Source organism: Carcharodon carcharias, chromosome 21, assembly GCF_017639515.1.
Source record: "Carcharodon carcharias isolate sCarCar2 chromosome 21, sCarCar2.pri, whole genome shotgun sequence".
In the NCBI taxonomy this organism is placed as follows: Eukaryota; Metazoa; Chordata; class Chondrichthyes; order Lamniformes; family Lamnidae; genus Carcharodon; species Carcharodon carcharias.
This window is the reverse complement of record NC_054487.1, coordinates 9,619,710-9,639,747: the sequence shown is the minus strand read 5'-3', so window position 1 is coordinate 9,639,747 and position 20,038 is coordinate 9,619,710. Positions and strand designations below refer to the sequence as shown.

General features: G+C 43.1%; 1 protein-coding gene across 1 annotated transcript in view; it reads left to right on the top strand.

The window, feature by feature from the left end:
• The window catches only part of pdzrn4 (PDZ domain containing ring finger 4), a 472,024-nt gene extending 458,017 nt beyond the window's left edge, over positions 1 to 14,007 (top strand). Inside the window, exons 9-10 of the mRNA XM_041216213.1 lie at positions 8,110 to 8,226; positions 11,815 to 14,007. Coding sequence (XP_041072147.1) covers positions 8,110 to 8,226; positions 11,815 to 13,350 — 1,653 coding nt within the window. The 3' untranslated portion in view covers positions 13,351 to 14,007. The remainder of the gene's footprint in view (positions 1 to 8,109; positions 8,227 to 11,814) is intronic.
• Positions 14,008 to 20,038: the final 6,031 nt, after the last annotated feature.

The window sequence follows — 20,038 nt, the reverse complement described above, 5'->3', positions numbered from 1 at the left end:
TTTTATATGCCCTTATATTTCTTGCCAATTTACTTTCATATACATTTTTCTCCTTCTTTATTAGCTTTTTAGTCATCCACAGCTGGTTCCTAAAAAATTCCCAATCCTCAGGCCTATCACTAGTTTTCACCACTTTGTATGCCTTAGTTTTTGATTGAATATTCTCCTGGGACCACCCTTGTTAACCACGGGTGGTTCATCCTTCTCATCGAGTCCTTCTTTTTGACCGGGATAAATTTTTGCTGAGCATTATGAAATATCTGCTTAAATGTTTGCCACTGCTCATCCACTGACCTTCCCCTTAGTCTATTTTGCCAGCCCACTTTAGACAACTCTTTCTTCATACCTCTGCAATTGCCCTTATTTAAGTTGAGGACACTGGTTTGAGATCTGAGTTGCTCGCCCTCAAACTGAATTTGAAATTCTACCATGTTGTGATTGCGATCCCTGAAAGGATCCTTAACTTACGAGATCTCTTCCTCCCTCATTGCACATTACTAGATCTAAAATAGCCTGTTCTCAGGTAGGTTCTGCAATGTATTGCTCTAAGAAACAATTCCTGATGCACTCTACAAATTCGTCTTCCACGTTACCCCTGCCAATATGCAGATTAAATCACCCATGATAATTTTAACGCCCTTCTCACACACCTCCATTATTTCCTGATTTATACTTTGTCCTACAGTGAGGCAACTCTTCAGGACCTATAGACGACTCCCACCCGTGACTTCATCTCCTTGCTATTCCTTATTTCCACCCAAGCTGATTCTACATCACAATCTATTGCACCTATATCACTACTTACCGCCACACTGATAACCTTCCTTTATCAAGAAAGCTACCCACCTCCTTTTCCTTTTTGCCTATTTTTCCGGAATGTCGAATACCCTTGAATGTTGAGTTCCCAGTTTGGTCATCCTGCAACCCTGTCTCTGTAATCGTTATCAAGTCATACCCATTTATTTCTACCTGTGCCACCAACTCAGCTATCTTGTTACAAATGCTGTGTGCATTCAGATAAGGAGCCTTAAGTTTTGGCTTTTTACCATTATTACTTATTCTGGTTCTAATTTCTGTGGCTCTGCTTTTTAATTTAGCCCAGAGCTGCTCGTAGTTGCTCATCCTCCCTGCAATCTGTGCCCTCGTCCACACCGGGAGCAAGAACCTCGTACCTATTGGACAAGGGCACCGGCTTAGGCTCCTCCAAACTAAATTCTGGATCCCCATACTTGCTTCACTCACAGTCACACCCTCCTGTCCCTGACCATGGACCAAATTTGATGTAATTAATCTAAGGATGTGACTGCCTCCTGAAACACAGTGTCCAGATAACTCTCCCCCTCCCTGATATGTCTGCAGTTCCGACTCCAGCTCATCAACTATGAGCGGAAATTCCTCGAGCTGCAGACCACCAGCCCCCACATACTACAGATGCAACACATCGTCTGCCCAGCCATCTCTATTCTTATTTCATTAATAAATTTGGATGGTAAATATTTTAAAAGTGAATTTCTTAACTGTACTTTTCAGCTGTTATAATGACTCCTGATTTAAACCACTTGACACGGAAGAGATACCCCCTCAATCACCTACCTGCTTTTCTGTAACGTCACACTCTGGCTCTGACAGGTAGAAACAGGTTGAAGGGACTCTGTGCCACCGGTTTTTATCTCCCACCACCACTGCCCTTCTCATGCAGGTCCACTCTCTGTGTGTCCTGGCTCTCCTCTTACCGTCTTAAACAGTGAAAATCCCGGCTCTCCTCTTGCTGTTATAAACTGTAAAACTCCCGGCTCTCCTCTCACTGTTTTAAACAGTGAAAATCCCGGCTCTCCTCTCGCTGTTTTAAACAGTGAAAATCCCGGCTCTCCTCTCACTGTTTTAAACAGTGAAACACCCGGCTCTCCTCTGCTGTTTTAAACAGTGAAAATCCCAGCTCTCCTCTCGCTGTTTTAAACTGCAAAACTCCCAGCTCTCCTCTCGCTGTTTTAAACAGTGAAAATCCCGGCTCTCCTCTCTCTGTTATAAACTGTAAAACTCCCGGCTCTCCTCTCGCTGTTTTAAACTGTAAAACTCCCGGCTCTCCTCTCGCTGTCTTAAATAGTGAAAATCCCGGCTCTCCTCTCGCTGTTTTAAATAGTGAAAATCCCGGCTCTTCTCTCACTGTTTTAAACTGTAAAACACCCAACTCTCCTCCTGCCGTTTTAAACAGTGAAGATCCCGGCTCTCCTCTCGCTGTTTTAAACTGTAAAACTCCCGGCTCTCCTCTCGCTGTTTTAAACTGTAAAACTCCCGGCTCTCCTCTCGCTGTTTTAAACAGTGAAATTCCTGGCTTTCCTCTCACTGTTTTAAACTATAAAACCCCCAACTCTCCTCTCGCTGTTTTAAACAGTGAAACTTCTGGCTCTCCTCTCGCTGTTTTAAACTGTAAAACTCCTGGTCTCCTCTCGCTGTTTTAAACAGTGAAAATCCCGGCTCTCCTCTCGCTGTTTTAAACAGTGAAAATCCCGGCTCTCCTCTCGCTGTTTTAAACAGTGAAACTCCCGGCTCTCCTCCTGCCGTTTTAAACAGTGAAGATCCCGGCTCTCCTGTCACTGTTTTAAACTGTAAAACTCCCGGCTCTCCTCTCACTGTTTTAAACAGTGAAACTCCTGGCTCTCCTCTCGCTGTTTTAAACAGTGAAGATCCCGGCTCTCCTCTCACTGTTTTAAACTATAAAACCCCCAACTCTCCTCTCGTTGTTTTAAAATATAAAACCCCCAACTCTCCTCTCGCTGTTTTAAACTGTAAAACTCCCGGCTCTCCTCTCGCTGTTTTAAACTGTAAAACTCCCGGCTCTCCTCTTGCTGTTTTAAACAGTGAATCTCCTGGCTCTCCTCTCGCTGTTTTAAACTATAAAACCCCCAACTCTCCTCTTGCTGTTTTAAACTGTAAAACTCCCGGCTCTCCTCTCGCTGTTTTAAACAGTGAAACTCCCGGCTCTCCTCTCTCTGTTTTAAACTATAAAACACCCAACTCTCCTCTCGCTGTTTTAAACTGTAAAACTCCCAGCTCTCCTCTTGCTGTTTTAAACAGTGAAACTCCCGGCTCTCCTCTTGCTGTTTTAAACTAAAACCCCCGACTCTTCTCTCGCTGTTTTAAACTGTAAAACTCCCGGCTCTCCTCTCGCTGTTTTAAACAGTGAAACTCCCGGCTCTCCTCTCGCTGTTTTAAACTGTAAAACTCCCGCTCTCCTCTCGCTGTTTTAAACAGTGAAACTCTCGGCTCTCCTCTCGCTGTTTTAAACTGTAAAACCCCCGACTCTCCTCTCACTGTTTTAAACTGTAAAACCCCCCGCTCTCCTCTTGCTGTTTTACACTGATTTCAAACTGAAATCAGAGGCTCAGTCTCTGATTTAAAATTGACAATTGATCCAGCATCAACTGCCATTGTAGGAGAGAGTGTGTAAGAGTTTTTCCTAACTTAACTCCTGAAAGGTCTGCCTATAAACGTTTAGATCATGCCCCGCATCCTAGACTTTCCAAACGGCAGGACGAACAGTATCTCTATATATACATTGTTATCTTGAAAACTTTGACCAAATCACCCCTTGTTCTTCTAAATTCCTTTAAATATAGCCTTAGTTTGTGTAATCCCTCCTCATAATTTAACGCTTGGAGTCTCTTCTCTCCTTTCAGCTTTTCCAATGACACACAGGTTTGCCACAATGCTGGTTGATCACCCTACATAACAACCATCGTTTTTTGGATTTGGGTGATCTGACAACTGGATGCCCTTCCTGCCATTAACCCCCCCCCCCCCCATTCAATCGGGCTGGGGACCAGCACCGATGCACGCTGGCTTGCCCACACCAGTGGCTTAGAGTCTAGGTATATTTCATATATAGTAAATCATATAGTAAATCTTTCCTGCACTCCCTCCAATCCTTCATAAAGTATGGTGCCCTTAACTGCTTATAGTATACTGGATTTGGTCTAACCAGGGCCTTTTTATAGCCATAGGCTGACATCTACCCCTTGTATTCTAATCCTCTAGCTATAAAGAGCAATATTCCTTTAGCCTTTTTGATTATATTTTGTACCTGTCCAGAACTGTTCCCTTTTAAGCTGTGCAGCCATGCAGCAACCAGTAAGTTTCCACAGAGGCTGAGTATGAGTTGGCACCTTTAAGGGAATGTGTCTGCGCAGCCATACAACAGAAATTTAAAGTGCCTGTGCACTTAAATGAAAACAAAAAGGAGGGAACCTTGCAGTCTGTAACATTTTAATGATCCAAGTACATGGACTCCCTGGTCCCCACCACTTGCCACCCGCCCCCCAAAATGTTTTGGAGCCTCACCAGTTTTTTTACAAAGGATATACGGCACAAAAATGCTATTCAGCCAATCAATCTAAGCCATTGGTAATGCTCCACTCAAGCCTCTTACCTTGTCTCATCTAAATCTACCATCATGAACATCTATTCCCTTCTCCCTCTTATGCGTATCTAGTTTCTCCTTAAGATGCGTCTTTATTATTTGTCTTGACCGCTCCCCTGCGGTACTGAATTCCACATTTTTACCACTCTGGTGAAGAGTTCCTAATTCCCTATTGGAATTCTTGTTGACCATCTCATATGGATGCCCTCTAGTTACGCTCTTCCCCACAAGAGGAAACATCCTTTCTCTATCCACTCTTATCAAAACCATTCATAAAAATTTAAAGACCTATTTATTATGTCACCCCTCAGCCGCCGCCTTTCAAGATCAAGTCCTTTCTTGGTATGTATACGTTTCTGGGTCACTCTTATAAATCTTATCCACCCCCTCTCCAGTGCCACTATATCCTTTTTATATTATGGCCACCAAGAGCAACACCCACTGTGGGTGAACCATGGTTCAATACAGGTTTAGCATAACTTCCTTTCTTCTCAATTCTATCCCTCTAGATATAAAGCCTAGTGCTTGGTTTGTTTTTTTAATGGCCCTGCAAACCTGTGGCACAATTTTCAGGGATTAGTGAATTTGCGCTCCAAGGTCCCTTTGTTCCTCTACCCCGCCTGGTTATTTCCAAGTAACAACTCTCTATTCCTCCTACCAAAATGTACTACCTCACAATTTACTGTGTTGAACTTCATTTGCCAATTATTTCCTAATCTGCAAGTTTATTAATATCCTCCTGTAATTTGTAGGAGTATTGACTATCCCTCCCCGCCCCCCCCCCCCCCAGTTTGATCATTTCTGCGAATTTAGTGTTATTGATTTCGCCATTTAGAGAATATCTATCCTTTTTAGGTCCAAAGTGGACCAAGGCTCGTACTTATTTTTTGAAATTAATTTGCTGCAGTTTTGCCAATTCACTTAATCTATTAATATCTCTTTAATTTTATGCTTCTATCTACATTGCTTACAATCCCATCTATCTTTGTATCATTGCGTATCTGGATAAGTAGCTCTCCATCTAAGTCATTAATGAATACAGTGAGGTTGTGACGACAACACAGATCATTGGGGGATACCATTTGTCACACCCTGCCAATTCTGTCTCCTCTGTCTCCTGCCACTCAGCCAATTTCTCACCAGGTCAACAATTTGCCTTCAATCCCATGAACATCTAATTAAGTAAACAGTCTCTTATGAGCGACTTTATTAAATGCCTTCCGGAAGTCCATGTAAATAACATCCATAGGCATTCCCCGCTGTTATTTCAGTCACCTCTTCAAAAAAATTCAATCAGGTTTGTCAAGCATGGCCTACCCTTTACAGATCCATGCTCTGATGAAAATCTTCAAGGTGTTCAAACAATTTATCCTTACTTATAGACTCTTAGTAATTTCCTGACAGCAGATATTCATCTCTCTGGTCTATAATTCCATGGTTTCCCTCTCTCTCCTTTCTTAAATTGCATAGTAACATGCAATTTTCCAATCTAAAAGAATGGTTCCTGAATTGAGAGAACTTTGGAAAATCAAAGGACATCTGTAGTGTCCTCCCCTACTTCATTGAAACACCGGGGTGGAAACTATCTGCTACTGAGGATTTCTCACTCTTTTGTGCCATTTATTTTATTTGTTACTGTTAATTTGCTTAAGTCCTGTCCTTGATTCATTATTAGTTTCTTTGGGATGTCCAATATGATAGCCTCCTCCCTCTACTCTAAATACTGATGGAAAGTAATTATTTATGTTTGCCATTTTCTTAATATCATAATACCACCGTTATTAGTTTTTAAGAAGCTGCTCTCACTCTTAACCATTGGCTTTTTCCTAACCTTATTGTAAAAGTTATTTGCATTGACTTTTATATCGCTCATAGGTTTCTTTTCATGTTGATTTTTGTAGATTTTACTATCTGTACTGTCACCCTTTAATGTTCTTTGTATCTCTCCCATTCACTATGATGTGTTTTTTTTAAAATTTGATATTCTTTTTCTTTAATTTTATGTTGTTCTTTGCTTCTTTAGTTGCCCATGGCTGTTTTTTGGCATTAATAAATTAGCTCTGCAACATGTTAATAAAATTTTTTTTTGAACACCGTCCCAATTATCTGTCATTTACCCCACTAATAGGTTTACCCAGTTTGCTATGGACAGTCTCTGTCTCATTTCATTGAAAGCTGTGTTACCCAAGCATGGTATCTTCCTTTCTCTCTCTTTCAAACTAACCTGCTTATCACAATCTATATGGAATAAAATCTCCCATTTAAAGCCATGTTGCCTTAGCTGCATGGTTGTCTGATCTCTGCATTAATGCAATTCCATTACTTTACAGCTGCTACCAGGAGGCCTAGGCACAATGCCCACTCATGCTGATCACTATCAGGTTCCCTATTCTTCCTGTAGACACTATAACCTGGTATATTCAGTTCCCGGTCCTGACTGTCTTGTAGCCATGTCTCAGGAATGGCTACCATATTGTAGCCTCCAAGTTGAATTTGCAGCAGCAGTACATTCAGTTTATGTCTAATGCCCTATGCATTGATATGAAGAACTTATTTGGGCCACACACTCTAACCTGTCCTTCTGCTCTTACGTTTCATTCACATATTTCCTATTTCTCTCTCCTGGTTTAATTGTTTTAAATCTTTTGGTTTTCCCTTTAGCTGTAGTGCCTAAAGAATAATTTCTGATCGTCACTCTACTCTTTTATTTGCTTTCAAACTATTACATGTGCTAACTTCTCCATTTGAGACCTGCCTGCATTTACTTGTTTGAAGTCCTTATGACCAACCTATTTACACTTTCTGCAAGAGCCCCTTCCAGCCCAGTTGAGGCGTTATTCTGAAAAATAGTTCCAGACCTGATCTGAGGGATACACCACTTCAACCTATCCTTCAATCTGAGCAAAGCCCATTTACCTAAACTCTGGGTTTCCTGTCTGTCAACTTACGTCCTATTTATGCTACTGCATTTCTTCTTATACCCCTCAAGGGGAGGCGATGGCAAAGCGGTATTGGTGTTAGACTAATATTTCAGAGACATGGGGTAATTCTCTGGGGACCTGGGTTTGAATCCTGCCATGGCAGATGGTGGAATTTGAATTCAATAAAAATCTGGAATCACAGATGACCATGAAACCATTGTTGTTTGTTGTTAAAAACCCATCTGGTTCACTAATGTGGTTGATTCTTAACTGCCCTCTGAACAAGGGTAATTAGGGATCAGCAATAATTGATGGCCTAGCCAGTGATGCCCACATCCCATAAATGAATAAAAACAAGCTAAACTAACAAAGCTCTTGTGAAACACACCTTTTGAAAATCCATTACGCACCACAAGTACCTAAGTTGGTTTTATTGATAATATTGTGTGTGATAAAATTGAAGGAATAACACTCCTTTAAAAAAGGGCTGCCTCTTATCCCTGACCCTCTGGCTTGTGGACTTAATGCATGACCATGTTACAACTATGAGTAGCTCCCTCTGATGGACATCGATGCAACTCCACAATAAAGTCCTAAACGCAGTGCAACAAAGAATTCCTGGAAACATATTCAGCACCTCGCAAGCACCCGTATCTCACATTTGTTCAGTCGGCTTTAGATTTGCTTATTCTCTCGTGAGAACTTGTACTGTTTAGTGGTTGTTTTATGACATCTTTTCTTCTCTATATTTCTCCTTTATATTTCTATTAGTTGGATGAGGGATGGCTTGATGATGACCGGAATGATTTTCTTGATGAGCTACATATGGATATGTTGGAAGAACAACACAATCAGGCAATGCAGTTCACTGCTACTGGCCTTGAGCAGGTAACATACATGACAGCCTATGAGCAGACAGGCATCTGCCATTTGTCATCAATAATATTATATGATATTTATTCTTACATTTAAGTGCCAACAGTAGATAGATTTACAGGAAAACAGCTCTCAACCTTGCCCTAGGTGACATTCATTTTAACAAACATTTCTGTCCTTCAGACCAATAAGCTTCTGACAGTCCTGTCATATCAACCAACTGAGTCATCCTTAATAGAGCAAATAGCCAATATACTCTTGGCACGGCCATGATTTTTGTTAGGAATTACATATTATTTTTCCTTTTTGGTAAGGCTTTTTCCTCAACTTAACTCATATGAGATGGAACACTCTTTTTACATCAGGCCCTCAAGGATGAGTCAAATAGTACAGTTCTAGAATCATGGAATAGTTACAGCACAAAAGGAGGCCTTTCAACCCATTGTGTCCATGCTGGCTCTGCAAGACCAACTCAACTAGTCTCATTCCCCAGCCCTTTCCCCATAGGTTAGATACAGAGCACAGTCTCTCCGTTCTAGACTAATAATGTACGTTGACCCTAAACTCAGAAAAATAATCCTTACTGCATCTTCCATTTGCTATGACAGCTATTCTTTCAGTCTATGAATGGGGCTGTGAATCAGTGTTAGGAATTTTGTACTCCAGGGCCAGCATCTTCCGCTTGGCGAGCGGGGGGCGGGGCCATCTCGCTCAATGTCACCCCGCGTCGGTTAGATTGTCAGTTCAGTGGGCGCACACCCGAGTCGGATACGCACCCGCCGACCTGTCAACGGCCTATTAAGGCCATTAGGAAACCAACTGAGCTCATTAATGGTCCTGCCCGTCCAACTCTAAGGTTGGCGGGCAAGCTGGGAGCCCAGGCGGGCTTGCGAGAAAACATGAAACCTCATCCACAGGCCGTCTTGTGAGAATTGGCTTGGGCGGGATGAGGTTTCACGTGTGATTTAAAAAAATGCCGAATATTTTATCATAAAAGTTATGGACATGTCCCAACTCGTGTGACAATGTCACGAGGGGACATGGCAGGGAAACTTTTTTCTATTCTTTATTCAAAGTTTTAAATCGGATCCAACCTCCCCTGAGGCAGCACTTTGCCTCAGGGAGATCTGTGCGCTTAGGTGCACATGTACGAAAGAGCACACTCCCGGCTGAGGGAATCCCCACCCCCCCACTCCCGGCTGAGGGAATCCCCATCCCTCCCCTCCCCCCGCCCACACAGTGAGCGCATAGCTCACCCATGTAAAATGGCGGCACGCCCCCCGACTGGGGGCGCCAATCAGAAGCCCGCACGCTTGTGCTCACTCCCGCACTTACCCCTCCCCCGACAGGAGGAAAGTGTTGCCCCAGAAGTTCACTTCTATTAACTGACTGGAGGCTGCCAGACTCACTTTGCTAAGGACCTTATTAGCATATTTACATGTCATTTTCCCAATTCTCTGCTTTATTCCAAACAGGAGTTAGCAAATATCACAAGCAAGATTTTGAATTAAGCTTTTCAATGTCCAACAGATGAAGTACTCCTCAAGGAGGAAACGGTCCTTTAGGCAATAGATTACCAGCCACCATCTGCTGCTGATTTTCCCCTTTATGGCAGCTAACATTGAGGGATAGATAATCAAATACTGTCAAAGTCCCGTCCTTCTGATTGGTGCTTTACCTTGCCACAATGAGAACCAACCAGGAATCCAGAAGACAGATGCCCATAACTGTTCTGATCTCCCACTGCAGTTCCTAATGATCTCACTTCCAACTGGCGTTGGATTTGCTCTCTAACTGGAAATAATGCCGAATAAAACCTAACACTGATAAGACTCCCCTGATCACTTGAAACTAATTTGCTTGTCTGATTATCCTTTGATCTGCAGCCAAGTAATCGTTTCCTGTACTCTTGAAAGGAATGCCAGTGCTGAGTGTTGCCAGAACGATAGGGCCAACTGGATCAATCTCAAACAGGGAGTTGTTAAATTTGGATTGGCATCCAACCTACTCCTCAAAAGATTCAGGCTTGACCTGCATTCATACCAAGCGGATTACTGAGCAGTGGCACATGCCATCTAAGATGCACACATGCAATAATATGTGGCAAACTGGCAGAAACTGCATCGGTCACTCACAAGTTGTTCTGTTTAAGGTACTGTGTGGCAGCCATGATAAAGTTTAAAGCTATCGTCCATTGAAATAAACAGGCTTTTGAGCATATTCCACCATTTCAGCTAACTCGCAACAGCCCAATGCTCTGACTATATTTGCTATGGTATTAATTAAAACATGAAGCGTTTTCCAGCCAAGGATTACTGCTTAACTACAGAACACAAAGTTATGTACCAAGTCCAGTACAAAAGGACCTGGTTATCAGAGACTTAAATCATAGCAACTGTGATGCACACTCCACAAGGACAATGGAAGATTGTCATACCATTGAGTGCTATCAATCTTGAAATCTTATAGCATGGAAGGAGGCTATTCATCCCATTGTACCTGTGCTGGAAAGAGCTATCCAATCAGTCCCACTCTCCTGCTTTATTTCCAAAGCCCTGCAATATTCTCCCCTTCAACGATTTATCCAATCCCCTTTGAAAGTTATCCTTGAACCTGCTTCCACTACCCTTTCAGGTACTGCACTCAGATTATAATAATTTGCTGTATAAAATAAACTCTTCATCCCATTTCTGGCTCTTTTATCAATTACCTTACATCATTTACTGACCCCTCTGCTACTGGAAACATTTTCTTACCTGCTCTAAAAAAACATTTCATGATTTTTTGCTTCTAAAAAATCTCCTATTAACCTTCACTGCTCTAAGAGAATAATCCCAATTTCCCAAGCCCTTCCACATAATTGAAGCCATTCATCGCTGATACCATTCCAGTAAATCTCTGCTGCACCCACATTAGCATCATCCCATACTGTAGTGCCCAGAATGACTAATCAGTGATTTAGAAATTTTTGGTATAACTTTCTTGTACTTATACAACCAATTGTCCTTTATGTTTTGAAACAGCCTTGTCTATTTCTCCTGCAACTGTCCAAGATTTATGTACAGAAACCCCAAAGTTTCTCTGCGTTTCACCCCTTTAAAATTGTACCATTTAGTTTAAAATGCCTCTTCTCATTTTTTTCATCCAAAAGGCACGGTTTACGCCTCTGTGTAAAATTGCACCCGGCATGTGTCTGCTTCTTCCACCTTTGTCTTTCCTTTTATCTTTATCTTCTTGAAGTCTACTACTTCGTCCTTAATGTTGACAATTTTTCCAAATTGTGCTATCTTCAAATTTTAAAATTATGCCCCGTCTACCCAAGTCCAGGTCATTAATGTAATCAACCTTTGAAAAGACTCGCATTCAGATCCAAGAATGATATAATGAGCTGCTTCAGCATTGATTGTGAAGTGGGTTAGGACTCTTTATGGATGTATTGATCCGAGTGTTGGTCACTCTGAGTACTTCTCTCTCTGCACAGTGTTGATGTTTTGGCAGGATGTTTTTCTGTGTTAAAGGGGCTATGTAACAGCAAGTGCTGTTCAAAGTAACTGGTCATTTACTTTGTGCATCTGAATATATTTTTCTTAATCAACACAGAAAAAGCATGAAGAAGATGGTGGAACTACAGACACTGCAACCACCTCTTCGAATAACCATGAGAAGGACAGTGGTCTAGGCCGCACGGACGAGAGTGTGAGGAATGATGAGAGTTCAGAGCAGGAGATACTGGGAGAGGAGCAGAACAGCACCTCACTGCAAAGTCAGCGGGATCTGGGCTACAGCCAGGACACGCTGGGCAGCAGCGAGCTCCAGTGCAACGAGAGCTTTGTATCTGGGGAATATAATGACTCGGATTTTGTGGGCACTCAGGATGAAGAATGTGAGAGGTTCAAGGAGCTTCTGGAGCTGAAGTGCAAGATGAGCAATCGAAGCCAGTTTGACCTTTACTATTCCACAAGTACAATAGAATGTGGCAGGAGGCAACAAGATGTGGTAGATCGGGAGCTGGAGATGCTCAATGAGGAACTGAGGAACATTGAACTGGAGTGCCAGAATATCATGCAGGCACACCAACTGCAAACAGTGAGGGAGGAATATGGAGATGTGTGGTCAATCCATGGCAGTGGGTTCAGGAACTACAACACCAGCATAGACGCACCAAGGGGAAAGCTGGCTGACATCATGGAGCACCCTGAAAAGTCGGACAAAGATAGCTCCAGTGCCTACAACACAGCAGAGAGCTGCCGCAGCACACCCTTGACTGTAGACAGGTCGCCAGATAATTCGCTCCAAAGAATCGTCAGCATCACCAACAAGAAGAACCTGAGAACCTCTATGGAAGCTGTTCAGGCTTCATCCAGGCAGAACAGCAGAGAGGCCAGCCCCGCTGCGAGCAGCTCCTCAGAGACCCCGGAAACAGCCGTGCCCGGAGAAGACACGGAGAACGTGACAGAAGGTAGCAAGTCCGGAGACCAGGAGAAAGGCAGCAGCCAGCACATCCCTTATCTGTCACCGTACCATAGCTCTCCCTACAGGCATGTCAACATACCTGCCCACGCGAGACACTACCAGAGCTACATGCAGCTCATCCAACAGAAGTCTGCGGTGGAGTATGCCAATAGTCAGCTCAGCCTAGTGAGCATGTGCAAAGACTCTCAGAAAGCCACGGCTGAGTCCAAGATGGAGTGGAAGGTGAAGATTCGCAGTGACGGGACTCGGTACATCACAAAGCGGCCCGTGCGAGACCGCCTGCTTAAGGAACGTGCCTTAAAGATCAAGGAGGAGCGCTGCGGCATGACCACGGACGATGACGCCATGAGCGAGATGAAGACTGGCCGCTACTGGAGCAAGGAAGAGCGAAAGCAGCACGTGGTGCGGGCCAAAGAGCAGCGGAGACGGAGAGAGTTCATGATGCGCAGTCGGTTGGAGTGCCTCAGGGAGAACCCCCAGAGCGGCAGTGAAGGGAAAAAGGAAGTCAACATTATCGAACTGAGTCACAGAAAAATGATGAGAAAGCGCAACAAGAAAATCTTTGACAACTGGATGACAATCCAAGAACTAATGACACATGGTGCCAAGTCTCCAGATGGCACAAGAATCTACAATTCCTTCCTGTCGGTTACTACTGTGTGAAAGGGACTCTTTTTATAAGGACACTACCGATTTGAGGTAGAATACAATTGCCTCGTTAAATGTGGCATGTCACTTTTTTCTATCTGAGAACTGCTTCTAATCTAATTATGGTTTTTACAAGCAGTTACCGATCACTTTTACAAAATGTATTACAATTTGTGGTACCTTTGTCTGTAGGTTACAGCTTCCCATCACCTGAACCATGATCTTCAATCCTGTTATTTGTAAAAAAAAAAGGAGCCATATTTCATATGATACTATGCCTATGTAACTTAAGAATCTGACTTTATTACAAGTCCATTAATCATTACACAGGTTTCTTTTGTAATGTATGTTTATGTTATTAAAACTATAATTATAATGCCAAACCCCAATAGCTTTGCATACTTGTCCACATGCATTGCGGTGCTAGCTTTTACATAACTTTACTTTCTCTGCTGCCAAGTGGAGCATAAACTATTAACATCCAAGCTTTTAACTTTCACATTTGTTCAGCCATGTATTGTATAATTAGACTGTAAATTAAAAGTGTATTGTCCAAGTAAAGTGTAGGTGGATGAGTGACTCGTACTCTAGTGGATTCGATGCTGTAGTCAGATAAATATGTGGTTATTGTGAAGATGAAAAAAAATAAATTATTGCTTATATTTGAAGAAACAGATTGCAGAGTAAATGTTATTGTAAAATCTTTTCCTGCACTCATTACCCAATATCTTCCTGTTGACATTGAACAGACTTAACTGGCCTCAGGAGAACTGTTACTTTAAAGACCACACTCTACAATCAATACTAGTTCTATTACATGTTTTGCGACTGAATTTTCCAGAGGCATCGTACCTTTTTGCTAATCTCTGTGCAGTGGATTTTAATTACCAATCAAACCCCACATTTGCATCTTCTTTAATGTTAGAATGAGGCCAGTGTGTATGATGCATATTTTAAGCAGAGAAAGAAAATGCACTGGCTTCTCATCTCACATGGAAGCAAGCCACCCATCCTGAGGTCAGGTGCTTTGACTGAGTGAACTCAGAAACAAGCTACGCAAATCTAATTTCAAACAAAGTGGTTGCTGGCAGGCATGGGAGTGTGTTTCTTCAAATGGAACCATTTACGGCAGAGTGCAGGCGACAATGGACTGCAATCCAAGAAACCTTTGAGCATCTGGTATGCAATTCTTGCACGCTAGCTTTGAGAATTTGCACATGATCTAAGCAATTGCCTTTAGCATTCCTACAAATAAGGCTTGAGCAGCTGTCTTTGGAGCATTCAACAAGGGTAGTTTTGAGTCTTTATTTGAGTTGAGAAATGGCATGTAACAAATGGAAGCCTTATGGTATTCATCTGGGCAATTTTAAGGAGCCTTCAGGGAAGAACAGGCAATTGTGACTATGATGACTTTAACTAACCCCACTCCCCTGCCCTTTCACCATAACCCTACATATATTTCCCATCGAGGCTTTATTCAATTCTCTTGTTGGAGTTTCCTACAGAATTTGCTTCCACCTCCCATTCAAGTAGTGAAATGCAGGTCACAACAACTCGTATGAAAACGATTCCTTTGTTGCTCTGGTTCGCTTTGCCAATTAACTTGCACCTGTCCTGTCTGGTTATCAACCAATTAACTTGTGCCTGTCCTGTCTGGTTATCAACCAATTAACTTGCGCCTGTCCTGTCTGGTTATCAACCAATTAACTTGCCCTGTCCTGTCTGGTTATCAACCAATTAACTTGCCCTGTCCTGTCTGGTTATCAACCAATTAACTTGCGCCTGTACTGTCTGGTTATCAACCCTTCTGCTGCTGGAAACTGTTTCCTCTTTTTTTACCCTTATCAAAACACTTCATCCTCTCAAGCATCTCTGTTAAATCTCCCCTTAACAACCCCAGCTTCACAAAGTCGTCTCCTCATGCAACGGAAGTCCTGCATCATGGTACCATCCCTCCATCCATCTCTCCATCCATCCATTTTTCACCTGGTGAGGGTTGAAGTGGCAGTAAGCTGAGCAGGGCCGACCAGACTTCCCTTCCCTCAGCCGCAGATTCCTGAGGGATTCCCAGGCCAGCCGAGAGATGTAATCCCTCCAGCGTGTCCTGGGTCAGCTTCGAGGTCTCCGCCCAGTGGGCCGTGCCCGGTACAGCTCAGACGGGAGCCTGCCAAGGGGCATCCTTATCAGATGCCCGAACCACCTCTTGATCTGGAGGACCAGCGACGTTACTCCGAGGCTCTCCTCTCCCGGATTGCCGTACTCGCCCTGTCCTGGAGAGTATGCCCAACAGCCCTGCGGAGAAACTTCATTTCCACCGCTTGTACCCTTAATCTTCTCCTTTCCGTCATTACCCATGGTTCACGAGCACGGGTGGGAACATAGATTGACCGGTAATCTGAGAGCATCGTCCTAAAACTCAGCTCCTGCTTCACCACCACGGACCAGTACAGAGCCTGCAGAACTGCAGCCACAGCACCCGTCCGCTGGTCAATCTCACACTCCCCCAGCACCACCCACTAACCCCCCCCACCCCCCCATCTCCCCCACCGCCATCAATCACGGACAAGATCCCGAGATACTTGACGTCCTTCACTAAGGGAAGCTGTTCCCCTCCCCTCGCCTGGAGAGAGAAACCCACTCTCTTTCTCAGGGGAAAATCATGACCTCAGATTTGGAGGTGTTGATCCACATCCCAGCCATGTCACCCACCTCAGCGAAATGTTTGAGTGCGCGCTGGAGATCACGGGCTGGATGAGGCAAGAAGCACAAATCATCTGCGAACAGCAGAGACGCCAGCCTCAAGCCCCCAAGCTGGATGCTTTCTGTACCTCGGCTGTACCTTGGTATCCTGTTCATGAAGATCACAAACAGGAGTGGAGACAAGGCACACCCTTGGTGGAGTCCATTGCCCTTGAACGTTGACCTTGAACAAATTCGATTTAACACCGAGAATGTGGGCACAACCTCTCACTCTGTGAATAGAGGGGCCTGATAGCACGCGGAAGCAGCACAGAGACCTTATATTCCTGCAGCACCTCCACAAAATATCCCAAGGAACACGGTTGTACGTCTTCTCCAAATCTAATAAACAGAGACTGGATTAGCAAACTACCACGAACCCTCAAATATCTGTGAGAGGGCAAAGAGCTGGTCCAGTGTTCCAGGGTGGAATCCGCGTTGTCCCTCCTGATTCCAAAGTCTCCTCTCCAGCACTCTGGCATAGGCTTTCCTGGGGATGCTGAGGAGTGTGATCCCAACATTGTCCAGCGCCTTCAACTTTCCCAAACGAATCTCATCCACCCCTGTTGCCTTATTGCTACGAAGGCCCTTGACCACTGCAGTGACCTCAGCAACAGTGACAGATCCGAACCGGAGGGTTCTAGCACTGTCTCCTGTAAGGAGGCCGTGTCCACTGGGCTGAGAGTTCCTCAGTGATCCTTCCACCTCTCGGCGATCTCCCCAGTTGTGGTCAGCATTTCCCCCACCCTTGCTCAGAACAGCTTGAGCGACATCCCACCGACCCCTCTTAAATGGTTTGCCAGAACAACTTTGATGCTGTCCGATAGTCAGTGCGTGACCTCTCCAAGCCCAAGCTTTCACGTGAGTGACTGTGGGGCGTCCTGATACTCCAACAAATCTCATCTGCAAGCTCTCTGTGACCTTGACAGTCCTCCTAAAGAATGATGGCCCACTGGAGGCTAACCGGTGATTTACAGAGGTTTAGCATAACCTCCTGCTCAAATCCAGGACGTTTGTTTTTTGTTCCGGGCCCTAATGTTAGTTGCAAAGAGTTGGGGAGGTATCGTATTAGCAATGTAGCTAATTTTAAGATTTTAGCTGGTATGCGATTGAGCATGATTGCAGAAGTAAGCTGTTGTCCATTTGGTTTAATGTGAATAACTATGTTGCTTCATTAGATTTCGTGTTGGTTTAATGAATTAAATTGGCTTTCTATTTAAAATGCACTTTGCCAAGGTCAGCAGATAGGAGGCCAAAAGTGGCCTTGTATTCCCAAGCACCAGTGATTCCTGCTGGGAAATCCTGTTGGTCGGTCTAACTTAGGTCAGGGTACAGGTAGACATCCCTTCATGGAAGAACGGCCCATTAACCGGCTAGGTTTACGCATGAAAGGTGAGGTTCTGGGAGCTGCTGAAACTCCGGAATCCCTCTCAGCATTTCAGTCATAGACAAGAGAAAGAGAAAAAGATATAGATAGGAAATGTTTGCAGGTCCAGAGGTATAATGTCTTCTTTTTCAAAACGCAATCAATGCTCAGCACAAGCCATCATAACGCGCCAGGTTCAATTCACAAATCCGGTTGCAGCAAACTGCATTTTGTTGAGTTCGGTTAGTAATGTTTAGTTATCTTGGAACCACATAAGTCCTTAATTAGATTTTAAGCAAAGGGGTGATTCCTTTTTTAATGGACACAGTGTAAAGCATTGTGTAGGAAGTACTTGCTTTACCTTCAAAATGATTTATTGCTACAGTGATTGTTATAGGGGTGGAGGAGGGGGAGAATCCAGCTGTGGAATGAGCAAAGATATCAGCACTACAATCTCTGACAACGGGCTCTCTGGATTACTGCTTCAAACCATGACAACTAATGGAATTTTTAAACCCTAGTTTTACTAATTATTACTAATATTGGACTTGATAGTGCAAAAAGCACCACGTACTCCACAAAAGATTTATTTTAATATAGGTTGAGCAGGACTGCATCAGGCAAGCCCGATTGGAAAGACACTTATACATTGGTATTCAGTTCCCAGAAGACTAGCCCTGCAATGAAAGCCTGCAACCTCCGAATATCACTGTCCCCTTTTTGCTACACCTTTCTGTATCACTGGAAGGCCAACAGAGAGAGAGATTTCAATTTTCCACATCTCTGACCATCATTCCCAGCACCCACAGTGTGTCATCAATCGGGTGAAATCTGAAGCTTGGTGTATACCCCTTGTGTAATGACTGTATTCAGAGTAGCTGCTCTGATGCTACAATTGTAGTGTAAATACAACCTGAACTCAGAGTGAAGATGAAGGGCACTGCTGGAGAAAAGCGTCTCACTTGCTTTGCTTCAGAGTTATTTCAGTCCTCGACAACCAGTTCACACTGCAAAATATTCAAATCTGAAAGCTCTTTACACTGATGCTAAACTTGCAGTCTGGATTGCACGGTATCAACAGAGTGCAGGTCAAAGGCATGAAAAGGGGAATCATTTGTCTGCTGCCAGTGACAGTCTATCAGCATAAAAGTGCCTTCAGAGCTTTCTCACATGATTGCAATCTGATAAACTCTTACTGTCTTTAACTACATGTTAATAACAGAATCAGACTGCTTCATTATCACAATCAATTTACTGAAGAGTTTAAGCAAAGCTCCCAGGAGACTGCCACTTACCGACTTTGTTGAAAGCGGATGTGGTGTTTTATGTTTTGGGGCTATGCACACAAGTTCTAATGAATCAGAAGCTGCGTCTAAATCCCAAGCCACCTGAGTTACTATTTGATTATAGATGAAGTGAAAATTGACATTTTGCTCTTGCATTGACAGCTTTTCTCTCCATTTACTTTTCAATGATGTCAAAGCACTAGATCCTGCATCATATGTCACAAATTCAACATTAGCATCTTGCATAAAAGCTGCTTTTCTTCACTTTTCAATATGGATGTTTCATCATTAAATAGCTTTGTGAACTCTTCTCCTATTGATCAAAGTAGTGATGTATTCTGGCATATGATGTTTCTCTTCTGCATTGAACTTATATTTTATTGATGTAAAAGTAAATCTTTTAATCTCAGTCCTGGAGATTTGAACAAACTATTAAGGCTGCTGTTCAGGTTGATATACCACGTTTGATTTGTAACTATGCTTCACTGAAGTTTAGAAATTCTAGCCATTATCCCCAATCAATTGGACAAACATCAGACTCTTGAATGTTCTCAAATGGCCCTGATTAAGCAACTGGAGATTTGTTTTTTTACATTTTTTTTATGATTCATTCCTGTTTTAATTGAAACAAAAATCAAAAGATTAATTCAAATATATGATCATAATCCATTTTTTGAATCAGGTGCTGTTAAAATTCACATTTTTTAATTTTAAGAAGGAGCTCATCATTTCTTCTTTCTACATGTGTTACCATGATCTCTTGAATAAATAATATTGTCAACATCTTTGGGCTCATACATTAAAAAAGTGATCACAATTGCAGTATTACACACAGGAAGGGAATAAGCAGTCTGCAAAAGTGTCATCTTGATAGAAGGAGAAACAACTAAAATTGCAAAACTTCTTAAACTATTCAATATCTTTCTTGAGCAACTGTTAATTCACCATTTCCCAACACCTTGGATATAGTATTCTCTCTTCTTCTTTGTGCGAATTTATCTTCAGAAGCCATTTGGACCTACATGGAGCACGCCTAGAACATCTGCCTATTTCCAATATTCAGGCACTTCTCCTTATTCAAGGATGTACTGCTTATAACAGTAGCATCTTTAACGTAGAAGAATAACCAGGGTACTCCACAAAGACACAATCGGAAATAAATGGTCATTGATCCAAAGGAGGAGATGGCAGGAGGGGTGTCCAAATGCTTGGTCAAAGAGGTGGGTTTTAAGGAGGATCTTAAAGGAGGAGGGGGTTGGGGTTTTAGCGAGGAAATACAAGATGCAGTGCAAAAGCTCGCCAAGAAACCTTA